Consider the following 25,204-nt stretch of genomic DNA (forward strand, 5'->3'; position numbering starts at 1 on the left):
AAGGCGGGGTGCACAATCTCTGAAAGCCAATGTTGACATTTGAAATCACCTAAACAGACGCCCCCTACCCCAATAGAATCTGGACATTCTTTTGATAGACCCACCCCAGGCATAAGCAACCCAGGCAATGATGTCGGTTACCGTATTTTTTGGACTATAAGTCGCATTTTTTAAATATTTTGTCTGGTGCTGCATCTTATTCTTTTGCTGCTCCTTTATTTATGCAATTCCGTGAATTCAGTGATGTTGAATGACGAGTCCGCGGACTTGATGCTCGGTGGCTTGTTCGGATAATTTATCCTCTTCAGCCTTCCAGATATGTTCTGTATACTATTGTTTATTGTGTAAATAACTGATAATGTTACGATTACTTACGAACATCTATTCAGCCTGCTGTTCTGTCTGCTATTGTTTAGTTGAATAACTTGCCTCTCCAGATGAAATGTGTGTTCTTCGGTGTGGATTTTGTGAAATAATTTTATAAATAAATGCCACGTATAATGTTGTTGTTTCCCCTTTTCAGATGAAACAGTCTTCAGTCTTAGGTTTTGATTTCAAAGATGGACTTTATTGTTAGCGAAATAAAGCCGTGAGGAGATCTTGCAAGATCCACTAAAGTTTTACTGTACCACAAGTGGTATATATAAGGTGGCATCCCCACCCCCCTAAATGTGAACTCCATACATGTACTCCATATATGGTCTAATATTCAGAAACATATGGTTTGTATCATATAGAAAACACATGGCATCACTTTGTCAAGATTACAGTACGTCTTTTGTTTCGGCCTTCAGCATGTAGCGGCCTTCACCATGTATAAGAACAGATTGCAAATGCATGCTGGTAAATTTCATACACACACTGGTGAACTAAAGTTATATTCATATAGAAAACATAATGGTAAACACATACTGGTAAACTATGGTTATATTCATATAGAAAAACATAATGGTAAAGTAAGATTATACTTAATTCCTTTATATTCGGATTAAAACAAACTTCATCAATAGTCAACTGCGACTTATATATGTTATTGCATCCGACTGACGCATTTTTGATTGGTGGGACTTATACTCTGGTATGAATTATAGTCCGGAAAATACGGTAGTTGACACGCACCTTACTGCTGATTGGCTACAAGAGTGTGTTTTGGTACTCAGCCCAACTCACTTTTCCAAAGCGTTTTTCAAAAACCGTGCACCCCGCCTTTAACTGTGCAAATAAAGGTCTTTTCAATTTTTGATAGTAGCTGTGTTATAACAACACAATATCATGACAATTCGTAACTATTTTACAAGGTGGCTACTTTGTATGAATTTGTATGACCTCATTCATACTTTTTATATGAATCTGCTTTCAGCCCAGTAATATTGTGTTGAGGTGTAGTAGGGCAAGGGCTTCATTCTTGCTTTAATTTGAAAAACATTTGTTTTTATACTATTCACATTTATAAAAATTCATATGACTTTTTATAGTTATATAAAATAGTTATGCTTTCCTCTAAGATCAGGTTGTAAAATAAACTACTAGCTCTTATAGATGTACTAAAGTACACAAGTTATGCATATAGAAAATTAGATTAGATAAGAGGAAGATAAAAAGAGATGAAAAAGAGATAACGCCTTCAAGCCAAACACAATCATCTTTGTTAAAATTATTAAAAAAAACCTTTGTATTTTGAAATTTGGACTTCTTTCATAGGGTGTGATCTTTCACTGGTAGTAAGAGGTGAATGGGGGAGAAGCATAAAGACAGCAGAAGTTTGAATCTACCGTATTTTCCGGACTATAAGCCGCACCAGAGTATAAGCCGCATCAATTCAAAAATGCGTCATTAAGACGAAATAACATACATAGGTCACAGTGGACTATACCTCAGGTTTTTTTAGAAAATTATTTCACAAAATCCAAGCCGAAGAACAGACATTTAATCTGGAAAGGCAAGTTATTCAACTAAACAATAGCAGACAGAACAGCAGGCTGAATAGATGTCTGTACGTTAAAGTAATATTATCAGTTATTTAAATGATAAACCATATAGCATACAGAACTTACAAGGAAGGTTGAATAGCCTAAATTAACCGAACAAGTCAACTAGTGTGAAGTTCGCAGACTCATCATTCCGCATCATTGAATCTATTGAATTACATAAATACAAGAGCAGCATATAGCGGACTTTTGCGGCTGTAGACGGTAATGATGCCTCTTGCCTCATAAATGTCAAAATTAATTCATACTGACTTACAAGGCACACCTGACTATAAGACGCAGCACCAGCCAAGTTATAAAAAAATAAATGCGGCTTATAGTTGAAAAATACGGTCGTTTTAATAAAGGTACACTTTACCAGAGCTTTAGTCAACTAAGACAACTAGATCTTTGTGCTATATTAAAGTTTCAAATGATAATTTTTTTGTCAATTTTCAAAGGTGTAGTTTGAATTTGTCATATACCAACTGAGAAATGACACTATTTCTAAACTGATTATGAGGCGGTTTCCCGGACAGGGACAACCTGCAATGACAGCTTAAGATACATCAGTGTCCTTTGTTTTGCCTTAAAATGCACACAAATAATGTTTTTAGTAAGGCATGTTTGTTAAAACTAGTTAAATTTCCTAATAAAACTGAGGCCTAATCCTGGTTTAAACTAATCCCTGTCCGGGAAACCACCCCAAAATGTCCTAAGATGAACTTGCGTTACTTGCCACATTTTCTATTCAGGAATTTTGATTTGTTTAATGTTTAATTTTAGTCTTTTTCCACTCATTCGTTTGGCTTTATCAGTCACCTTTTGGTGGGGCCATCTTGCATTTAACCCCAGCACACTTTTTTTATGTCATAAAACTGGTGGTCTCGTAGTCTTTAGTGGTGTGATCACTAAGTAAACTGGTGCACCATGAATAGCAAGGGTAAAAATGTGAGAGCAGCTTTGTAAGTGGGATAAACAACCCCGGATGCACCTGAATAAATCTTACATGACACGATGTTTGCTTGTTTTGCAATACTTAACATTTTTTCGGGCATATATGGTCAAATGTTTTTGGGGTATGTGTTACCACGTTTGGTCTAAGCTGTAGATCACACACTGAGTTCAGCGTATTAGGCACTTACATGGTATTTGATCACTGCTTTAACAAATGGACATCACGTGACCGGAGAGAGGAAAGTGTCTCTGATGTAGATCTAAACTTTGGAAATTCTGTACTACCTGCTTTTTCTCCCAGCAAAAATATTTGACAGTCTGCTGCAAACCCCTCTGGTGAAATCTGTTGATTTGTTTTGTCCCGCTGTCCCCAAGAGTGCTGAACCATTTCCTGCATGAATTGCATTGAGGAAGTCTCATTTATTTACATCTTACAACTCTAGTTACGCCATTTGTCTTAACCAATGAGCCACAAGGAAACAATTGACACCCATTTCCTGACTTGCACATCATTTATTTCACAGAGTTAGCCTCTGTTGAGAAAACTAACTATAGGAAAGTCGCCTGGCTTGTGTTATTTTGACAGCAGTTTTCAATCTTATGACAAAAAAATTTTCATAGTACAGTATATGACTGTTCGGGGCTTTATACTAAGTAAACTAATGTGTCTAATTTGTAACGTAAACAACACGTGTGTTTATTTACCTCAGTGCCGATTTGCACACACTGATAATGTTGCTGTGTGCGTGGTTTTGCGCAAGTGCTCCGTCTGATGTCATATTATCCTAACTGCCTGTCTATCTTCTCAATTTTACTTTGTCAGGTCACCATACCATATACATCGGCGTGCATGTGCCCAAGAGCTACCGGCGACGGAGACGTCATCGCAGACGCACCAGTAACAAGGACCGAAAGGAGAAAGTGAACGAAAATGCTTCGGACAGGTCGGACGCTGAGAACAATGAGGAGGCCAGCAATAGCATCCTCAAACCACTCAGTAAGTGCCTGCCAAAGAGCCGTCAGTTCACATTAACTCTCAGTGGCCCTTCGTAGGGCCAGTCACACACGCACACAGCTACAAGCCAAGGCTGCTGCTGACTCTTCTTAGTCAGAACAGATATCCAGAACTGCCTAGCCAGTGAATGAGTGGGTTTGGACAGACAGAGGCCCAAGCCCCTGCGTGTAAGTAATAACCATCCAAATAGGTCACGATTTCCTGACGTGAGCCGCCGGAGGAGGGAAGTACTGTATGTGGGTTTCTGAGATTTCTAATGGGGAGGGATTATTTGCCCAAGGGAGGATCACTTAGGAGGCGCGTCTCTTGATTTGGATGCCAAGACTTTAAACGGTCTCTAATGATGTGATGAAAGGGAGGCTGAGGACTACGAAAGGAGGTAAAGCAAAGGTTGTGACAGGCAGACACAGAAAAGGAACATTATGACTTATGAAGAACATTGTGTGAGTAAACCATCCTAAAATTGTGCAAGGTCTTATAAGACCTGAAAATCTTAAATCTGCTTTCATGAGTTCACCTGCCCATCCAGTCTTGACAGATATAAAGGAGGAGCTCAGTCCATAGACTCATCTCAGAGTCTTATCTAACCCCCCTTGACCTCAAAAATTGAGGTAAATAAGTGTGGATGTGTTAGCAAGGAGGAATTATGCCAGGCGAATCGATCCATTTCATTTTGTCGATGTTAAAAGACCCTGTTCAACTCTGAGAAAGTTATTCATAGCTTAACTCCACTAGGAGTGTAACATTGTGACCCTTTTAAAATATAGCTCTCAAGACATGTCAGACATGTAGCTTAACCAGCAGCATGCGTTTAGGGCAAGACTATTTGTTTAATTTTTCTTGGATTTATTGGCAAAACACTGCGTTTTAGAGGGACATTTTAGACATATTGTTAATATTTGTGCAAACGGCAGATTTGTCGACATGCGCAACCGTGCCAGCATCTGCTTTTTCCATTTAAAGGGATTTTCTGTTGGAAATTGATATAGAAATGCTACGGATTAGGCCCAGCCCACATGTAAACTAACAATGTCTTGGCTCCTTGCCCTTGCGCCCTCAACGGTGTGAGCGGTGACCTTTGTCTGTAGATGGATTACTTCCTGATTGTTATCCCTCATCCGGATGCATGTTTGTTAGTATCAATCTTCCTCTTTAATAAGCTGCAACAAATAACACAATAAATCTCTTTTAACTGTGAATAGCATGATTTGACACGGACAACAAGAACATTTCTCTTACCATTAAGTTTTTGATTAATTGTTTTTAAATTGTACTGCATGCCCAGAGATAAGTATCACAGTTGTTTTATTTTGTGTGTGAAATTTTCCACATTTTGTGGTAGGTGACATCCCTTTTCTTTCTTTTTTCTCTCTTTCTCCAACAATATATATCTCCAGTTTAGTACTGTGGTTCATTTTTATGAGGTTAAACCCCTTTAGGGATGCATAATGAATAGGGATGTGCATTTATGTGATTTTTTTTCATTTCGATTAATCCATAGGTCTGAAAAATGAGAACTCGATTAACTGGGGGCGGGGCAATTAAAGGGGCGGGGCGTATACGTCATGGTGAAAATGTAAATATTTTTATTGAAAACACTCAAATAAAACTTAATTTTGAAGAAACTATGACAGAAAAATAAATGCATACTAGATTATTAGTGAATTAAATGTTTTTAACAGAAACCTCTAACAGGAATAGCTGCGTAATGAAGTGAAACTAAACGGTTAATAAACACAAACTGATGCGCTTTATGTATGACGCACTCTACATAATATTAAGTCTTATATACAACATAAATGTATTATACAACATGCATATATCTGCAAAAAATGCAATGCAAGTTATGTACACGTAAAGTTAAACTCCCGTTGTGGAGGTGCACCATAACTGTGCGCTTTTAAACACATCCAGTCAAAGCATAAGCTTCATAACATTAAGCAGCTTTAAGTCTTTTGCTATCATTTTAGCGAATAGCTGTGTCGTGTCATCCTCTCACCTGTTCTCAGTCAAGATATGGTCGTATCGCTCTCTGGTATCTTTTGACGTTTAAATATGAGATGATATGAGGGAACTTGTGACGGCGCTGTACATTTTGCATCTGACTGACTGTATTTTCTTTCTACCGAAGTGAATCCCAAAATCACGGCATCCTTTTAAACCATAGTGCCTCAGTGATGTGAGGTGTTCGGCTTCACAGAATTGCGGATCGGCGGTTTTCACAGATTTTTTTAATTATGCATGTTAACATTACTGATGTCATACGCCGGTCTGCGTGGCTCAACACGAACACGTGACGCACCCAGTCTTAACTACCACAGATGTTTGTATGCTAACCAGACATCCAAATTCCGCCATAACCACAAAAATAAATAAATAAACCCACATGATCGTAGTTTTTGTGATTGATCATCGATGCCACGTTCGGGTACTCGAGCATTCCAGTACTCGTGCCCATCCCTAATAATGATTAATCGTGATTAATATAGCGGAATAAAAGTTTTTATTTACTTAAAATTATACATGCATGTGTGCATATTTATATATACATAATTATTATACACAGTTCACACACACATATTATGTAAACAAAAACTTCGCGATTAATCATTATTTTACTCATAGACTTGCTTTAGTCCATAGATAGAGACCACTCTCTTCTCTCTGTGCTTCTTACCTATTTTTAAACTTTGTCAGTGGAAGCCAGACAGAGCAAGATGTCCCACAGACAGTCTCTTAAACCCAGTGACAGGAGGGCCAGTTGAGTCTAATCCTCTCAAATGTAGTTATTCTCTCTCTCTCTCTCCTGCAGCCTATAATTAGTTAATCCATCCTTCTTTCTTCTGTGTGTCCTACTGACATATGTGGTCATAGGCTTTAAATCTTTTTTTGTGCAAGTTGGTAAATAGGTGACCACCACAAATGTTGACTAACAATAAATGCTGTATTTCCATTATGATGCCGAAATCGAATAATCCAGGTTTGGTTGTGTACGAGTTATTGCAGTCAGAGTATTTGCTAGATTATAGTTTGTATGTCTCAGATTTGTGGAGGAGAATATTGGATGGGAGAATGAGTTAAACATGTACTGTATGCTCATAGTCTATGGACGCTGTTTCTGTTGACTGTGCGTTGGGGGATGTTTGGGATTAAGTGTGCTTTAGTTTAGCACATGTCAACCCATACAATATTCCTAGTGACCATTCCTAATGCATGTATTGTACTTACATACAAATAGGTCAGCATTGTACATTATCAATACTATGTTGTATTAAGTGCATTTTAAAAACCCTGATTATTTTGTGTAGTCTGATAAAAGACTGAATACACTTTATATAAATGACAAGATTATGAAAAGCTTTGCTTTACTGTGAATGTAGTCACATAATGTAGTCTGGCCAGTGGCAGATAGAAATGATTTAAATTTAAAACGAACATTATGGGGATCCACCGAAAGGAAAATTCCTGACCGAAGCCGATTAAAAGGAAAAACTCAGCCGAAGGCCCAATACACCCAAACAACCAAACAATTTATTTTTTATTTTCTTAATTATTTTGCCAATTTTTACAATCATTGCCAATCATTTTTAGAATGTAATTTTTACTATATTTGAAGAGTTTGGTTCCAAAACGCAATAAACGCCATTTTTGAAAAAAATGAGTTACTGCCAAAATCAGCATTATATCAGGTCAGTAGTTAAAAGTAAATTCTTAATTTTACGCAAAATCCAATATCCGCCGTGTTATTCTGTCATCTTTTCTCCCTTTTTTTCCAAAATGCGACAAACGCCACTCCCCCTTTTTTACAGAACGCAATAACTCCATTTCTGATATTACAGCCCACCGTTCACGCAATGTAAACAAACAATGGCGGACGCGCTGAGTACACGGAGTCCTGGTTTGCCTCATCTACTTTGTACTACGTGATCAACAAACAAAACAAAATAATACTTTAATTGCATCGCTAAACCTGTGATGGTTTTCTGTGATGGGAAAGAAACGTAAGCCATCAGCATCTAATATTTTCCCTGAGAGGCACTCGGGAGACGGGTGCTTGTTCTCCCGACAGCATCAAGCTTCTCATGCTAACACATTGACCCCAGAGGATCTTATGAAAAACTTTCCATTATTTTACTCAAAGTCAACGAAAATCGAGCAGGACCAAAAACATTTTACAGCTGATCGCTGTGAAAGACGTTAAGCGAAGACGTCAAGTAACCGCAATGACAGGATTCTTAATATGACAAAGTAAGTGTTTTGATTAATAACATTAATGTTTATATTTTTAATTAGTGTGTACAACTAGTCAACTAAATGAATATAACATGGCAAAGATGAATGCACATTTATATAGGCTATTGATTCAATAGATTTATAGCATTTTGAATAAAAACTTGTCATGGATTTATTGCATTTTGTGGAAAAAATAATCCGTTTTTATAATAAATCTTTGAAAATCAACTTATGGATTTGAATTTTTTATGTTTTTATAACCTAAAGATGCTGTGTGAAAGTTTGTAACAGAAAATAGTTGTTTTCATCTTGTCACTTTCTTGGTATAGAAAACACGTTTTTACCAAAATTTGTCAAAATGGATTTATTGCGTTTTGGAACCAAACTCTTCATTTATTTTATATTATTTAACAATGAATTGTATTTAACATTGCAGCAGTCATTATAGGGAAATGAGCAAATAACCTACTCATTACTATGCCTAAAAGGTATAGCGGATGATTTTCTTTTTCGGGCGGGATCATCTATATTATTGGTCATCCCATGCTGATGATATGTTGACGTGTAACCGTCGTACGTGCTCGTCTCTAGGTTCGCGTTCTGCACATGCGCACTTTCACGTCTATATGTGTGTTGTGCTACGGTTTCAACCATTCATTGAAGCTCGCATTCTAACCGTGTTTTTTTTCTAAATGTCTGAGGGTTGCAAGAGAAAAAGTGTCTACAAATTGTATGACTAGAAGAGAAAGGACTATGAAGAAAGAAACAAGACCAGAGTGTTTATGGGAGACTATTTCACACGCTGGCGTGAGGTAAAAGGACAGGTTGGGCTTCCCATGCGAAGTTTCTACTGGAAAGGTTCATTTTGTCATGCTATTTGGGGACACCCATTTAAAATCACTGCTAGTAAAAGTTGATGTAAGCTATGATTAGCGATGCTAGCCCTGGCACAAGTCAAGAACCACACAGACACGGTAAACATGCCGACAGCAACCTGTAAAAAGAGCGAAGAGAAGAACTACGTTCATGTTCTTTCTCTGTCTCGTGCACGCGTTTAACAGGCGTTCCCTCTCGGGAGGAGGTACAGTGTTTACTTGTGCATTTTTTTTAATGTGGAGGGGCGGATCTTTTAAATAATTAGTGAAAATCTTCCGCTATACCTTGAAGAAACTTGCAACAATGCTTATATAGAACTGTATGTTGAGGAGAGGATGTGCACCTGCTTGCAAGGTCAAGCACGAGCAAAGGGAGAGATGGTGGCAAGATTGACAGGAGATGACAGAGAAAAAAACGTTCAACGAAGCGATCTAACAAAAAGCTTATTGTTAATAAATGTTTTATTTTTCATTTAATATAAGCGTGTTTGTCATTGTAGGACTTTACTGGTTTTAGGAAGTTTTTATTACATACTGCTGACACTTTCTGTCGTTCTATGACATGAGATGAAGAGCTAAAGTCTCTCATTCTCCATGCTTGTGCATTTAGCAGACACATATGTATGACAAAGCTGTATGGTGTTTCTCGGACACTTTAAAATGCTTTTACCAACGTGTTTGGTGCATTTGTGCGTCTTTAATTCTGCACTGGTTACAATTTAATTACTTCATCAAAGACCTCCTTGTTCTATCAAATTTATTCAGCCTTTTCACTTGTTCGGCCAAAAATACGTTTTTTGTTATTTTCAGCTTGCCGAACTTTCGGTGCATCCCTACAAAATAAACATTATTTTTGCAGTTTTGTTTGGTGCCACTAGTTATGAGTTGTCATAACCATTGCAACCATGGTAGTGTGCATGTCCCAAACTATGAAAAATATAAAGTTGAAATTACTTGTAAATCTGAGTTGATTAAACAAAAAATTCAGACATTGAAGTATTTCCTACAGTATAGGTTTATTGTTAAATTATAACTGGGATCAAAATGTAAGGGTTTAAATATAACCCTGTTTATTTTTAAACAAGATTTAAACAGAATTATTAAATAAGTCTCGAATTAAACCAGATTTAAGCCTAATCCTTGTTGGTGCAACCCACCCTAAGAGTGCTGCACAGCTACACACTGTACTCATAGTATGTTACTATAGTGTGAATTTAAGCATGGTTGAATTGCTGTATTGAATAATCATCATGCAAGCATGACCAGAACTGTCAATTTAATGAAATTATTTTACTTTCACATAAAGTGAATACATATAGAGAGGCATGTTTTAGCATTCTCTTCTCTAGTCTCTCAGGACTAGCATGGTGGAATCCCTCTGAAACATCAGTTGTTAGTCAGACTCAAATGAGTTTCTGCCCTTTTGTTGACTCTGCTCTAATCCTGACTTCTGAGGAGAATCGGAGATTAAAATTTTGGTCTTTGGTCACCAAATTTGAGGTGATTTTTTAACACTTAAAAAATGACACGCATAAGAAATGTTATGGTAAAAAATCTAGAAAAGAGTTTGCGTATAATGTTTAAAGTCAAGTAGATAAATCCAAGGCATGAAGATGATGAAAATAAAACTCACTTTTACTTGAAATAAAGCCGACAATCAAAGCTGTAACAGGGTCTAATAAAAAAGAATTGACATGATAATCTGAGGGAAACATAAGAAACTAAAGCTAAACTGTGAAAGTTGTTGTAAACAATTTATTACGAGTCAATATACAGAACCATCTCTTGTATCACTTCTAGTGAACTGACTAAATATATAATTTTAATGTCAGCAAATTGTCATAATTAAATTGTATAAACTTTAACCTGTATTTGATTGTATTTGCCACTACCCGTCCTTTTTATTTACTAGCAACCAGCCGATTTACTGATAAGCAAACCCACTCTGCCCTTATGACAAAACTCAGATAACATGTAGAAGATGAGGGCAATTATATGCAAATGTCAACGCTATGAAGTTTTTAACCATACAGATATCTTAGGATGTTTTCACACTTGTTTCTTTTTAGTGGTCTGAGCGCAGTTCGTTGGGTTTCTGGCCCATACATGCCCAACAGTTTCAGGCCTCTTTAAATTGTTCCAAACTAAGACCTTTTTGGGTACCGGTACGGTTTACAAAAAATGTGCAGTGTGAACACAAACCGCTCTGGGCTTACTTGTTTTTTCCCGTCTGTCTCTCTCGATAAGTTTAGTATTTGTAAAGAGCTACATGTATAAATGAAGCTCAATATATATTTGAACTAGGACCACTGTGTAAAGCTGTAAAGAGCTGTTCGTCACAATGATGCCATGCATACAGCATCCACGCAATTTGAAATCATTGAAGCACGTGCTACTGTAGTTTCACCATGGTATTTGTAGTAAAAATAAAACTATAGTAAATGTTTCCAGGGGGTTGGTCTAAAAAACATAAAGGTCTGAGAACCTTTACTCTGCTTAAGTGGACCAAAAATGGATCTGAGTCCTCTTGTAGGGACAAAGACAGTGTGAACGTAAAGAGAACTCATTTTGAGTTCACCTCTTAGTCCACTTTAAGGGGTCTAAGTTTGGTTCTCTTAAAGAGGACTCAAGTGTGAAACAGTGTTGTTTTTGGCAGCCCTTTTAGTTTTCGTTTTAGTCTTAGTCTTTTGAACGAAAATGCTTTTAGTTTTAGTCACATTTTAGTCACTTGTAAAATGTATAGTTTTAGTCAAGTTTTAGTCGACGAAAACGCAAAAAGGTTTTAGTCAAGTTTAAGTCAATTTTAGTAAAAAAAGTATTTTTTAACCAATGAATTTAGGTTAAAAAGTGTGGTGTATTTAATACAATTAAAATGTGCATTAAGGTTGTCCCTGAGGGCTTGCCGTTGTTTTAGTCGGTGTGCCTTCTGCGCATGTCATAACAAAAAGTTATGAAGAAAAAAGTTTAGCCTAATATACCATCATGTTGAGTTTGCGTGTTACGCTGAGACCTCACTTATAAAGTTGAGAAACGCGTGCCTTACCTTATTTAAATACACCACAAAAAGTATTGGAAATGGGCTTAGGTTTGACAAGCAGATACATGTAAAACCTTAAGCTTGAAATGTGTCACAAGCCGATTGTTGAGTAAAATTGAATGTATATGATATGTTAACAGCGTGACTTGTTAGTTACCTTTAAAAAATATTAGCCTGATAATACAAGCGGCACCTGAAGGTCTCACCTCACCTTGAGATTTGGTGGTATTCTTCCCACCTAGTTTGTGGCCACATTTACCGTCGTCTCCCAATATGCATTTCGTTTTTCTGTCTGATGGATTATACTGAAAGTATGTCCATAAATCATCTCGTCGTTTCCGTTTATTGGCGTCACCGCTACGGTCCTTCGAACTCGCCACAGCCGCACGTGTGTTGTTGTTGTTGTTTGAAATCTGGTGCGCGTGCGCGGCATGGCGGCAGCCGGGTGGTGGGCGTGAGCGTGAGTGAGACTGTGTTGAGTGTTGACCCAAAACAAGGATAGAAAGCGGCAGCATTGCTGATACTTTTGAGCTAAAAACAGACAGATTTCACACAAAATAGGCAGAAATGACATGCATTATGAACGTCAGACTTATAATCATTTTCGTTCCGTCTCGTTTCGTCAACGAAAACTCGAAAGCGTCTCGTTATGTTTTCGTCACCTTAGAGACATTTTTAGCTAGTCATCGTCGCGTTAGCGTCATAAAAAATACGTGCGTCAACGAAACCATTTCGTTATCGTCATCGTTGACGAAAACAACACTGGTGTGAAAACACCCTTTGATGTCAATATTTGGTGGTTTAATTGTGTTTTCACACCTAGTTTGTTTGAGCCCTCCAAACGCACTTGGAACAGTTCAGTGTATATATGTGAACCATAGACTGTAAAAAAAGATGGACGACGCCTGTTCGCTCTCTTCCATTGGTGAAAAGTGAAGCCGTCAGTGTCCCGATATGGCGCTGACATCTTGGGTCTTGAGTCTGCACAGTAGCGATTTCGGGACCAGCCCTGCGCAGTAGTGAGCAGGAAGTAAAGCCGCGAAAGCAAAGCCCCGCCCTCGCTCTCGCAGATTGCGCATATCACACGATATCACAGCTGTCAATCATGATGTGACACCACCGTTTAATATATCATTAAATATCTAACTAAACACAAGCTTGTTTTAAAAACAAACATTTGAATTTACATCAGCGTGATAACTACAGAAACCAGCTTCAGAAAAAAGATAATTGAAGTGTAATTAATTTTTTAGTTGGTCTCAAGTCCCATAGAATAACATGGGGAGGTAGGGTTTACGACCTATACAGGGACCAGTCACTGGGGGGGGGGGATTGAGACATTTTGGCTTCACTTTTCAGGGCTTGTGCGGCACACTTGATGTGAACAAACCAAAACCCAATTCACACAGACCTTTGGTCCCAGAAAATACCTGTAAAATGCCAGACAAGCTTCTGTGTAAACACAAACACGTCCTATAAATCTTCTGGGATCGTTGCCGGAAAGAGGACCTAGTAAGATACACGGAAAACCCTCTGTGTGAAAAAGAAGCCAAAAAAATGCCATAATGGGCGTGTCGTAGTGTGTCATCACAACAAAAGTTATGGTTCAGCTCTTTAAAACAAGGGATTTGCATGTATATCAACATTCACAATGAGAAATGTTGCAAACTAGATTGAAGCAGTTATCAGGAAATTATAAATGAGACGCATAAACAATAGCTGCGTTTACATGGACATTTGTAATCCGTTTAAATCAGGGGTGGGGAACCCTGGTCCTGGAGGGCCACTGTCCTGCAGAGTTTACTTCCAACCCTAATTAAACACACCTGAAAAATCTTGAAAGTCTTCAGGATCACTTGGAAATGAAATGCAGGTGTGTTTGATTAGGGTTGGAAGTAAACTCTGCAGGACAGTGGCCCTCCAGGACCCAGGGTTCCCCACTCCTGGTTTAAATGATCAATCTGAATAAAAATGCTCCATATAAACACCTCAATCGGACTAAAAAGTGCCAATCTGATTAAAAATCTAATCCGCTTGTTAGGGGTGGTTTATACCGTTTGTAATCCGCTCAAAATGACATGTATACACTTGATTGGATGGATAACTGAAACTGGGATGCTCTGCGCATGTGCCATCTTTTCTTTTTTTAATGGCGGTTGGCAAACCCACTGAAAGGTGCATTTCCGCCACCTACAGGACGGGAGTGTGGAGCATATGCACACGTGCAATGACGTAGAATTGCCGTAATGACATGTGATGCAAATAACTCGAGTTTGTTTTGTTGAAGGAAGTCACAAGAAGTGATTGTCTTGTTAATCTTGTTCCTATTATCCTTCCAGTTCCCATAAAGTGATACAAGACAGCGTTGTCCGGTCAGTCCATGATTTATTCTCTGATCCACAAACGCGTGTGTTTGGACTCGCTCTCGCGAACGGTCTCTGCAGCACTGCGTGAAGTAAAATTCTCTTTTTGGGCACACGTGAATGGGTGTTTTGCTGCTGCTTTATAATCAGTGAGGCACAAAGCAAATCTTGAAGCAGCGTGAAACTATATTTGTGCAATGTGCGCATGTCAAATTATCAAATATGATGTAAATCTTGTGTCATATAAACACGCACATCAATCCGATCACATTATTAATTGTTCATGTAAACGCTGTGATAGGATTTATTAATCGGAAGGATTTTAATCCGATGGAGGCAAAATGTGTCCATGTAAACGTAGCTATTGACGCGCGTGCTGTAGTGAGGAAATGTGTGTCATGGCAAATGAAGTTGGTTCAACTCTTTATAATGAGGGATTTACAACATTCACGATGAGAAATGTCAGCAAACTGGACTGAAGCAGATATCAGGTAAGTTAGCTCGTCATTTACCGCGCTGAAGCGGAGTTCATTCAGCAGCATAAAAGAATATTGTATCACATGCTCATTTGAGCTTATAATAAACAAAAATGTCAGCGCGTCATCCCAACAAGATATATCGTTCAGCTCCTCAATACAAGGGTTTTAAATGCATATGAATTATCACGATGAGAAATGTCTGAAAACTGGAATAAAGCAGAGATCAGGAAGCTCGTCAAATATCCAATCTGAAGCTGAGATCATTCACCAGCATAGAACGGCGCGTCACGCGCTGCTTTATAGTCTTATCATAAACAAAAATGCACACGAGTGGTTTCTGGAGAGAGAAATAATAAATAATATGCAAACTTTAGACGCTGCATAGAAGATAGGGCAGGACTTTAAACAGGTCACGTGTCTTTCCGGGACCTTGCAGATGCCGGCAAATCATGGCAGTGTGAATGAACAAAAAAATCATACGATCCCAAAAATCCAGGATGCATTTTCTGTGTATTTTCCGGAATGTCTGTGTGAAAAGGACCCAAAAGTGAACCATACTCAGACCACCTCCAGATGTGGTTAAATTTTCTTGTTTTGACATGTGAAGTGGGAACGCAATGAGGTACCACTTTGTGTGTCATTTTGACATGTATCAAGATTAACTGCTGGACAGAGAGCTGGGGTCTGAGTTCTTATGAAGTTGTGATATGAACAAGAAAAGGTCTGAGATCACTTCAGGTCACATTCAGCTAGTTCCTTTTCTGTTTCAGTTTAATCTACAAAGCATGCTGTCTCTAAAACACTTGTGCCCTTTTTGTCACATCCATAACACATGCATGTTTATCTTATCTATAATAGAATATGGGTCAATAGAGTAATATTTTCCTGATGTCTGGAAAATATACATATATGGTTTATCTCTTGGTAATAAATGCATTCCTTGAGAATTTATATTTCAAGTTTTGACTGCAAATGTCTGTAATGCTGGAATTGCTTATGAGAAGAAAAAACATATAATTGTTTGATTAAGCTTATGTCTCTCCCAAATGATTCAAGGAATCATTATGATTTGTAGTTTCAACACAAGGTTGGAAAGTCTGTGTAATAACAGTGATATGGTGGTGAAGTTGGGTATCAGTTACTGTCAGGAAGTCAGTATGAGATGCAGAGGAGGCAGTCCAGTCAAAGAACAATAGCTGCTCTGAATAAAACTGTTGTGCTTCCAACAAAAGACAAGAGCCACACATCACAGGCATGTGATGACTCAAATGTGTTTAATCACTCTTTATCTCTTCACTGCTGGAACGATACAACACATAACAGAGATAGCCTGCATTTAACCCAATTTCACTGATACTCACAGGCCAACAGTTTTGAGCTGTCTAAACCTGTTGACGGTATAAAGGTTGAACAAATATCATATGCATATCAAGCTTCTCTCAAAAAATAGTTGAAGAGTTCAGATTCAAAAGCAGCTATCTGTCAAAAATTTGATGATGATATTAACCCAATGCTCTCGACGCGAACTATACGTTCATTGAATACTTTCTGAGTCAAATCCACTTAATCCCAGCCTCAGGCCTTTCAGAAATACAGTTTTTAGGCAGAACCCATTAAGAGTGCAAAAAAGTCAATTTTGGATTTAAGTTTTGTAATTCCAAATTCTGTCAGCTGTCACCAAACAAATACTGCAAGACAATGCAATCTCTTATTAGTAGTTTCAACTAGCTTAAATGTTACCCACAGCTTTCCCAAATTAAAAATCTTCTGTTATCATTTCTTACATAAACGTAACTTGAACCTGAATCCATTTCTCAACTGCAAGCTCAGAGTGTGCATCCTGGTCGGAAGCTGATTTCAAGTCTTCTTTGTTTTTTTGATATGTGGCGAATCAAGTGTTTCCAGAGAGCGTCTGTTGCTAGGAGAAAATACAAAAGAAAGTGTACTCTGAGTCGTGGACATCACATGGGTGAAAGACATTTACATGGGTGAAAAACCTCATGGAAATATAGATATGGCTCAGATCCTTCCTTCAATATAAGCTAGAATATCACAGAGCTCCTTAGATTTTGACCAGCAAGTTAAAACATGACAACCTCATGGCACCTAGCAATGCACTTAAGACACATGAGAACACCTTGGAGGACATATTAACAGGTTATTTGGTGATTTTATAATGGTCTAGGCTTTACTGCAGGGATAGGCAACATCTGTCCTGGAGTGCCGACGCCCTGCAGATTTTAGTTGTTCAGGTGTGCTTGATTAGAGCTGGAGCTAAACTCTGTAAGACATCGGCACTCCAGGATCGACGTTGCCTACCACTGCTTTACTTTATAAAATTCCTACAATGTGCCACTACCATCAACTAAAGAGCAAGACTTCTCATGTAAATATCATGCATTTCGCAGGATCTTTTTTGGAATTGCCACAGGTTGCCAAACCTGCAGAATGAAGTATGTCTACCAGTGTAGAGAACTTGTCAGTTATTGGACAGTACTGCTGCAGCATATTGCAGTTACATAGCCTGATGTTGTCATACTCAAAATTCTAGTTAGAAATTGAGTCTGATACCGCTCCATTGGGTTTACAACATTTCATTCATTTCATATGACATTGTGAGTTATTTACTAAGTCATAAAGTCAGACTATCTCTTACCATTCGTAACTTAAATGAACTTCATCCATGGGCTTCCGAAAAGGAGCTGGCAACACCCGCTAGTTACAGTATGTCCACGTTGTCATGCACGCCGAATTGCAATCCCGTAGTATAGATGACAAAAACATCTTTCTGATCAACAAATTCATTTTTTCACGCTTCTCTGTTCCTCTTTTAAAATCAGTGCACTGTCGATTTCTTCTAGAAAAGATTCGATGGCAAAATCTTCACATCTCAATTCTCCAGCGGCAGCCGTCTTTGTGTAAGCGGATTCAACACAAGCGCTCTTTGGTTATGTGGTTGATTACGTTACTGTTGATCATCTGTTGATCATCGTATAAAGCCCTTCCTGACAATTTGATTGGTTCGACCAGCTTTGGGTCGAGCATAGTGCGCCACAACAGAGCGAACCAGACAAAACTTCCCAACCTAAAATGTTGTGGGCGGGACTAAGTTCGGCTGGCACCCAGGGGTGCGTTTCCCAAAAGCATCACTAGCTAATATTGTCGTTGTTACCATTAAACTCTGTTGGTAATGACAGAACTTGCGATCATAGTTGCTTTCGGGAATCGCAGCAGTTACAGGGCACGTTCCATGAATACGGTAGAAGATGTATAATTGAAGAATTTCGTTGCAAAACAAGGTAACTGCGTTTTTTTATTTTTTTAGAAATCTCGTTTTTTTGGTTGTGCTTTCCAATTAATATCAATTCAACTGCAGTTGGTTTGTTTTGATTTAAACCTTCTTAAAGACGGAGTCCACGATGTTTGAAAAACGCGTTGGAAAAGGAGACGGGCCAACTACCAAAACACACTTATAGCCAATCAAATCAAATCAAATGCGGGTTTGCGTATGTGTGGGGCGGGTCTATCAACAGAAGGTCCAGATTCTATTGGGGTAGGGGCGTGTTTGTTTAGGTGATTTCAAATATCAACATTGGCTTTTAAACATCATGGACTCCGCCTTTAACTTAAACAATACAGCTAAGTAGCACCATAAAACAAAATAATAACATGATAACATAAATAATAAACATGTTTTGACAAAAATTTTAAAAATGGAGTTATCTCGTTTTGCAACAAAACTCTTTAATTGCTTAAGCTGAAAAAGTATATGAGCTGTTTTATTTTTATTATTATTTATAAAAGTTTGTACAGGTTTTAAACGGTTCTGTTACCTGTAACCACATGCACTGTAAAACTTTTGTTACGTAGGTTGGAGCCTGTTGTTGTATTTGTTATTGAAGCTATTTCATGCACTCTGACATATTAACACTGTTGGAGTGATTCCTTATGTTAAACATTGCCAAAGTATCAAAAAAGCAGTTGGGCATATGGCAGAGTATTTCTGTGCCGAATGCGCACTACAAGTTTCGGAAAGTTTTTTTCAGAACATTAAAGATTTATACCTAACAGTCTTGCTTTATTTTTTTTTTTATGGGCAATTTTTAGTGCTGGAAATATAGTGGAAGTTATTATATGGGTACTTCACCCAGATTAGCACACCTACACATCAACCAAGAGCTGACACAAAATCAACATCACCAAAGAAGTGTGTTTTGGTTTCTGAGGAAAATTTTAAGCTTGTTCAGCTTCCCAAATAACCCAGCATTATGGAAACAACGGATATAGTTTGTTTATCCGGGGTAGCAGTAGAGTTGTGAAAGTGTGTTTGTTTAAAGCTGGATTTTATTGAAATGGGGTGGTCCTAACCGGTCATGAGTCGCAGGCGGTAAGAAAAACTAAATCAAATGTCTGTGTTTTGTTGGCAATTGTTGCGTTGCGTAAGTGTATGTAATGCAAACGACATGAACATGTAGATAATCATACAATGTCCAGAAATAGTGGTATAATGTTTTGTGTGTGTTGCTTGCTCGTGACTTGCTCTACCCGTGACTTGCTCCACCCGTGGTACGCCTCCAGGGGCTCGTTTTTTGTTCATGAAAGTAGCTATACAGCTGATCAGCTTTTTTAAAATCTGATAAAAGTAAAGACTTTTCATAGATATTAAGGATGCGATACTACTCTTTAGGTATTCAAAATGAACATGAGATTAGCAGAAACACTGTTATGTGACCTTTAAAATAAATCATGGGACATCAGTGTGTACTGTGTTAGGAAAACGCCACAAACATCATCAACCGGAACACAACTGCTTCAACCACACAATTCACAAAATCATGAGCATTCAGTTTTTCTATTCTGTGCAAGGCATATCAATGCCATTAAATACTTCTTTTGAGACCTAGTGAGAGGAATATAATTTGGGATACTGCATGTGGGATGTTGCACAGTGTTGCTAGTGAGACTGAGACTCTCCAGCATAAAGTGGCAACTCTGCAAAGTCCCTTTCTGGGCACCGGGCATACTGTTCCCCCTCATTTTTCCCATCAGCCCCTGGTGTATGCACAAAGTCCCCTTTGTGTGGGTCGTAACTTTTGGCGAGAGAGCCCACAGCTTTGAAACTCGTTTGAACGATGGGATTTTCATTTCTGTCTGTCCTTCTCTCCCATATTGAACTCACTCTCCCTCCCTCACTTGTTTCTTCTGTCCTTGCACTGCTTAGCAACAGCATGAAGCAAGTGCCCACTGTGGCTCAGTGCTTGGTATCCGTAACAGAGTTGTCTGTATGCATCCCAGGGTCACTTTGTGTGTGTGAGTTGGGACAACGAACCAGCCCACATGAGTTAAAGCACTACTCGCTAGTCAGTTCCCTGGTAATCTGAACATTTCTGAAAAGTTTCAATGAGTAGTCAGTTATACTTGTATGAGTTATTTTTCTCAGTATAAAAGTATTAAATTACAAGGACAATTCAACAAATCAGAAAGATAAGGGTTACATAAAAAAAAAAAACTAAGTGCATTGAATAAATGTTTTCTTACAGTTAAATAAAGGTAAAGTGGCATAAAGTTTAATAGTGTGCAATTACATCTAGCTTTGTATAACATTATGAAAAGTCAGTAATGTTTTACTGTTAGTGTTGTATTTTCCCAGTTCAGTTATTACTTTCCCAGGTGCTGATAACATTTACAGACCATCTTTTACTGTATACAAGTTACTGTGTATCACATTACTCATTTACTCACGCATTGTATCCATGAAGTTAATGTTGATGTTATCAACAATAGTAGATGTCATCTGAGGCCAGTGACCGCAATTATAAAGGTTGAATCAAAAGTTAGTCTTTTAAAATGCACATATGACAGTTCATTCACCTTGTGTTACTTGTAAATACGTCACAAGCTGAGGATTCGTTGAAAACGACTGCCATCAAAGACTTTTCACTTGGCTTAAGCCATCCCTGGATTGAAAAAAATCTGTTCTGTCAAGGTTGATTGTAGAATTTCATATAAATCGTTGCCAGTGTTTCTATATATTGTGGTTGTACCCTATAGCATTAAGCTTTACTTACTGTTTACTATTATTTGTTCCTTTTTACCCCAAGCACTAATAAATGTTCAAATGAGAATATAAAGAGATAAAGAACGCTGCTCTACTTGGGAAGAATGAACAGTTTGTGAAACATTTCCTAATTGCTAATGAGGGGCTCGGGGCAGGGTGCCAAAGTCGGAGGGCCAATAGCAAGGGGGTACAGCCAGAGCAGCCGATGGGTGGGCTGTTGGTCTGGGGTGACAAGGGGACCCCTTTTTAACTACATAGGTGTCACTGTATCAGAGTGGGGTGTACGGGATAGCAGACAACACGGAATACTCAGATGAAGGTCTAAGTGTCGCTTGACCAAGTGTCGCTTGACCTCCCACCCTCTCTCACCCATCCTCACCCGCTTTGATCACTCTCTGGAAACAGTTGTCTTTTTTAAAGGGATTTAGAATGGATAACAACTCGGAGAACACGTCTGAGAACAATAATGTGGAGAAGAGTGAGGTTGGGGAGGTGGACTCGGAGTCCAGTCAGAATGCGGATCCAGACTCAGATCTGTCTACGATTTCTCCACCGTCTGAGCCAGCTTCTCCCGATAAGCTAGAGATCAGGCCCAATGGCATAAGCGACGATGGCAAGCTGGAAATATGCAAGATTAGGTCTCCACCTCTGACCCGCAGTATTTTTCCTGTTGCAGTCTCACCTGCGGCCGAGCGCATCCGATTCATTCTGGGAGAGGATGATGATAGTCCAGCGCCCCCGCAGCTTTTCACAGAGCTGGATGAGCTGCTGTCTGTTGATGGCCAGGAAATGGAGTGGAAGGAAACTGCCAGGTAAGAACATCTTGGTTTGGCTTCTAAATATGGCCCAAAAAGGGATCAGTCAGATGTATGAGGATAGATAAACATGAGTTAGGAGAGTTACACACGTGATGCGATTTTGATAGAAAATGACGCAATCAATCACAAATTACAGCCAATCAGAACAGTTCTTTAACCAGTTATTTAATAGTTAATTGAATGAGATCTCTGTGTAGGCGGAGCTGTCAGCCGCAACATTGCAGAAATAAAAAAAAAGTTTCTAAAATAGAATCCACTGTCGCTTGTTGCAGCATCGCGTCGCGATTGGTTAGGACAAAAACTCTGATTAAGATGGAAAATATATATTTTATCGCATGTCGCATAGTTAGAACATGGTGTAGGAGTGTACAAATTAGGGCTGGGCAAAAAAAAGATTTTTCGATTCATCTTTTTTTTTCAAAATCGATTCTCAAAGGCCACAAATCGATTTTTCCCATATTTATTTTGCAAACATTAAACGCAAATTAACATTAATCTAATTACTAGTTTTTTTCAACTAGATGTCACCCTCTTTTTTGCCTTGCGCGATGTTACCAAGGAGCAAGAGGCGAGCCTGTCATTCATTCATTCAGTCTATATAATATTCTAATATAATATAATATTCAATATAATCTAATTTATTGAGTTGAATCGAGAATTGAGTATAAAAACCACGGAAAAGCGGAACCGAGAATCAAAATCGAATCGAATTGATAGCTTGTAAATTGAAATCGAATCGATCTGGAACATTTGAATCGATACCCAGTACTAGTACAAATGTAAATAAATTACTTCTGTTTGTTTTTATTGTATGTTTTGCAACTTTTGTATTAGATGACGTTGGTTAAAGAGTTAAAAAAATTAAAGTTTTTATCTGAGCTTAAAAAACCTGAACATTTCTGTTTCTCATATCGACTTGTTATACAGGGTCCATACTATTTTTTTTGAACGGGGCTTCAAGTGTACTGGCCTGTTGCCAGTGATTGTTCAATGCCAGTATGAAGACACATTTCAAGCACTTAATAGTTTAAAAGGATGTTTCCTACCTCAATTTATCTTTATAGAAAGAATAAACGTTAACACTTTACAATAAGGTTGTATTTACTAACATTAGTGAATTTATGAGTTAACATGAATTAGTAATGGACAATAATGTTTTTCTGCATTTATTAATATTTGTTAATTAATGTCAATACAGTTGTTCATGTTAGTTCATAGTGCATTAATCATGTTAACAGTTACAACTCTTAATTTTAAAAATGTATTCGTAAATGCTGAAAATAAGATAAACTACCATTAATACATGCTGTAGAAGTATTGTTCATTGTTAGTTCATGTTAACATGTTAACAAATAAATCCTTATTGTAAAGTGTTACCGAGGAAACATATGTGATCCAAGCTGCCTTGGTTTCCATTGTTAGCACAAACCAACATTTAACAGATTGGTTGGCTTTTCAATTCCCATGATCATTAGCTCACTGAAACCGACAGTTTAGTCTCTGATGAAGTTTTGCATGCAGCACACTTGTTTTGCTTGTGAATGGGTTTGATCATTCAGTGAGAGAGGATATTTTATGTTAAGGTTGTTGAGAAGCACTCCAGGTGGTCCCCATTATCACATGCCAAAACAGACACTTGACACGTTACTACGAATGAATACAAGAATGATCACAACTGATCTTTTTATTTTTGATCAAGATTTCATTTAGTCAATTGTTTTACAGATGAGATTAAAGCCTATGTGTATTTCAGGATTAAGGATTACATTTAAAGCTTTTCATTCAGGGTCATCAGGGGAAAAGGTTCAAGTTAAATCTGAGTACTGTAATGATGAGCTGATGTCTGGGACCTGTGTTTTTATCTCTCATACAGTAAACATAAAAAATATATAGTGGAGATATATTCATTGTATTTCATCTCTCGGTCTTGAATAATGAATAACCTACACTAACCAAGAGTAAACACTAATTAGCTTATTTTACGTAATAAATAACGTATTTTTTGTGTGATCCCAGTGTTTCCCCTTGGATCTTGTGAGACGATGGCACTGGATGACATCACAGCATACACTAATTAGCATAATTGCGTAATCACTTTGCATTTGCATTTCCCTCTTTTAACCGTTGCATGCATACATACTGTATTTAATACAAATGAAGGTCGAAAAAGGAGTTATCATTTACACATTTTATGTTTTTTTAACAAAATAATACTTTACTGTAACCAGCAGCAACTTCCACTTGTGTCTGGGTAACAAACTATTTGCAATTTTACGGACAAATGTTCATATGTCCAGTCAGTAACTCTTGTTATGAGAAGTATAGAAAAAGTTTGGTTCATTTTGAGACTATGGAAGAAAGAGTTAGACTGGCAGGCCACCATAGTCTAATGAATGAGAAACACTGCATCCCCTTGCCAACAGAATTGTTTAAATAAGACTTTACCCCAGAGCTTTAAGCCCCCTCCAAGAACAATAGCTACAACAAAAACTATATACAAACTTTCAAAAACATCTCTATTCTAAACGTTATTTATTTAATAGCTTTGCCGTGGAATTTACAGCAATTTTAAAACTTTATCTTTATAACTGCTGTCCTTGTTGTGAATGGGTCTTTAGTAGAACTCTCTGTCCTTGGTTCTTCTCAGGTGGATTAAGTTCGAAGAGAAGGTGGAAAAAGGTGGAGAGCGATGGAGTAAACCACATGTGGCCACTCTGTCCCTACACAGTCTCTTTGAGCTAAGGACATGTATAGAGAAAGGCACCGTCATGTTGGACCTGGAGGCCTCCACTCTGCCAGGGGTCGTTGGTGAGTTTTCAGTTTGGCAGCCATTTTGGGCTTTAAAGCAAAACACTATCTGTATTCTTAGATTCTTGACATTTTATTTAAAGGTTCATGTGCATATATGAAATATTTCACGAGAATTCGTACGTATTTTTACAAGTTGGATAATTTGTATTTATTTGAAATAAACCCCTGTTAAGGTTTTTTTTATTGGAAAGCGCCTTGTGTTCCTTTTGGTTGTTGAAAGGGCTCTATAGACGGTTTCAGCAGTAACAACATAAACAAGCGGCTGTCTCGGTCCGCAGCAATTTCCAGTAAACTCCGCTAATAATAAATAACAACAAAGTACTTTAAACATAGTTTATTTATATAACAAGCAAAACAACAACACATAGATTACCTAGGAAACCAAAACATTTGTTATTTTTGACGAGGCATTTGTTCAAGAGATCAGTTTAGCAACTAGTTAGACCTTTAAAAAAACGAAACCGGAAGTAAGGTTCGGATCCAGACATGTATCACGTGCGTCTGATGAAACCGTCTATAAATAAAATTTGATTGATTGATTGATTGATTGACTCTGACGTTGGGGTTAGGGGTTTGGTTTCGTTGTGTTTT

General features: G+C 38.0%; 1 protein-coding gene across 3 annotated transcripts in view; it reads left to right on the forward strand.

The window, feature by feature from the left end:
• slc4a4a (solute carrier family 4 member 4a) overlaps positions 1 to 25,204 on the forward strand; it is a 77,267-nt gene that overhangs the window by 11,996 nt on the left and 40,067 nt on the right. For all 3 annotated transcript variants that reach the window (XM_073861085.1, XM_073861086.1, XM_073861087.1), the window contains exons 3-5: positions 3,748 to 3,921; positions 21,661 to 21,796; positions 24,450 to 24,610. In XM_073861085.1, the coding sequence (XP_073717186.1) occupies positions 3,748 to 3,921; positions 21,661 to 21,796; positions 24,450 to 24,610 (471 nt within the window). The remainder of the gene's footprint in view (positions 1 to 3,747; positions 3,922 to 21,660; positions 21,797 to 24,449; positions 24,611 to 25,204) is intronic.

Source organism: Misgurnus anguillicaudatus, chromosome 22 (genome assembly GCF_027580225.2).
Source record: "Misgurnus anguillicaudatus chromosome 22, ASM2758022v2, whole genome shotgun sequence".
Taxonomy (NCBI): Eukaryota; Metazoa; Chordata; class Actinopteri; order Cypriniformes; family Cobitidae; genus Misgurnus; species Misgurnus anguillicaudatus.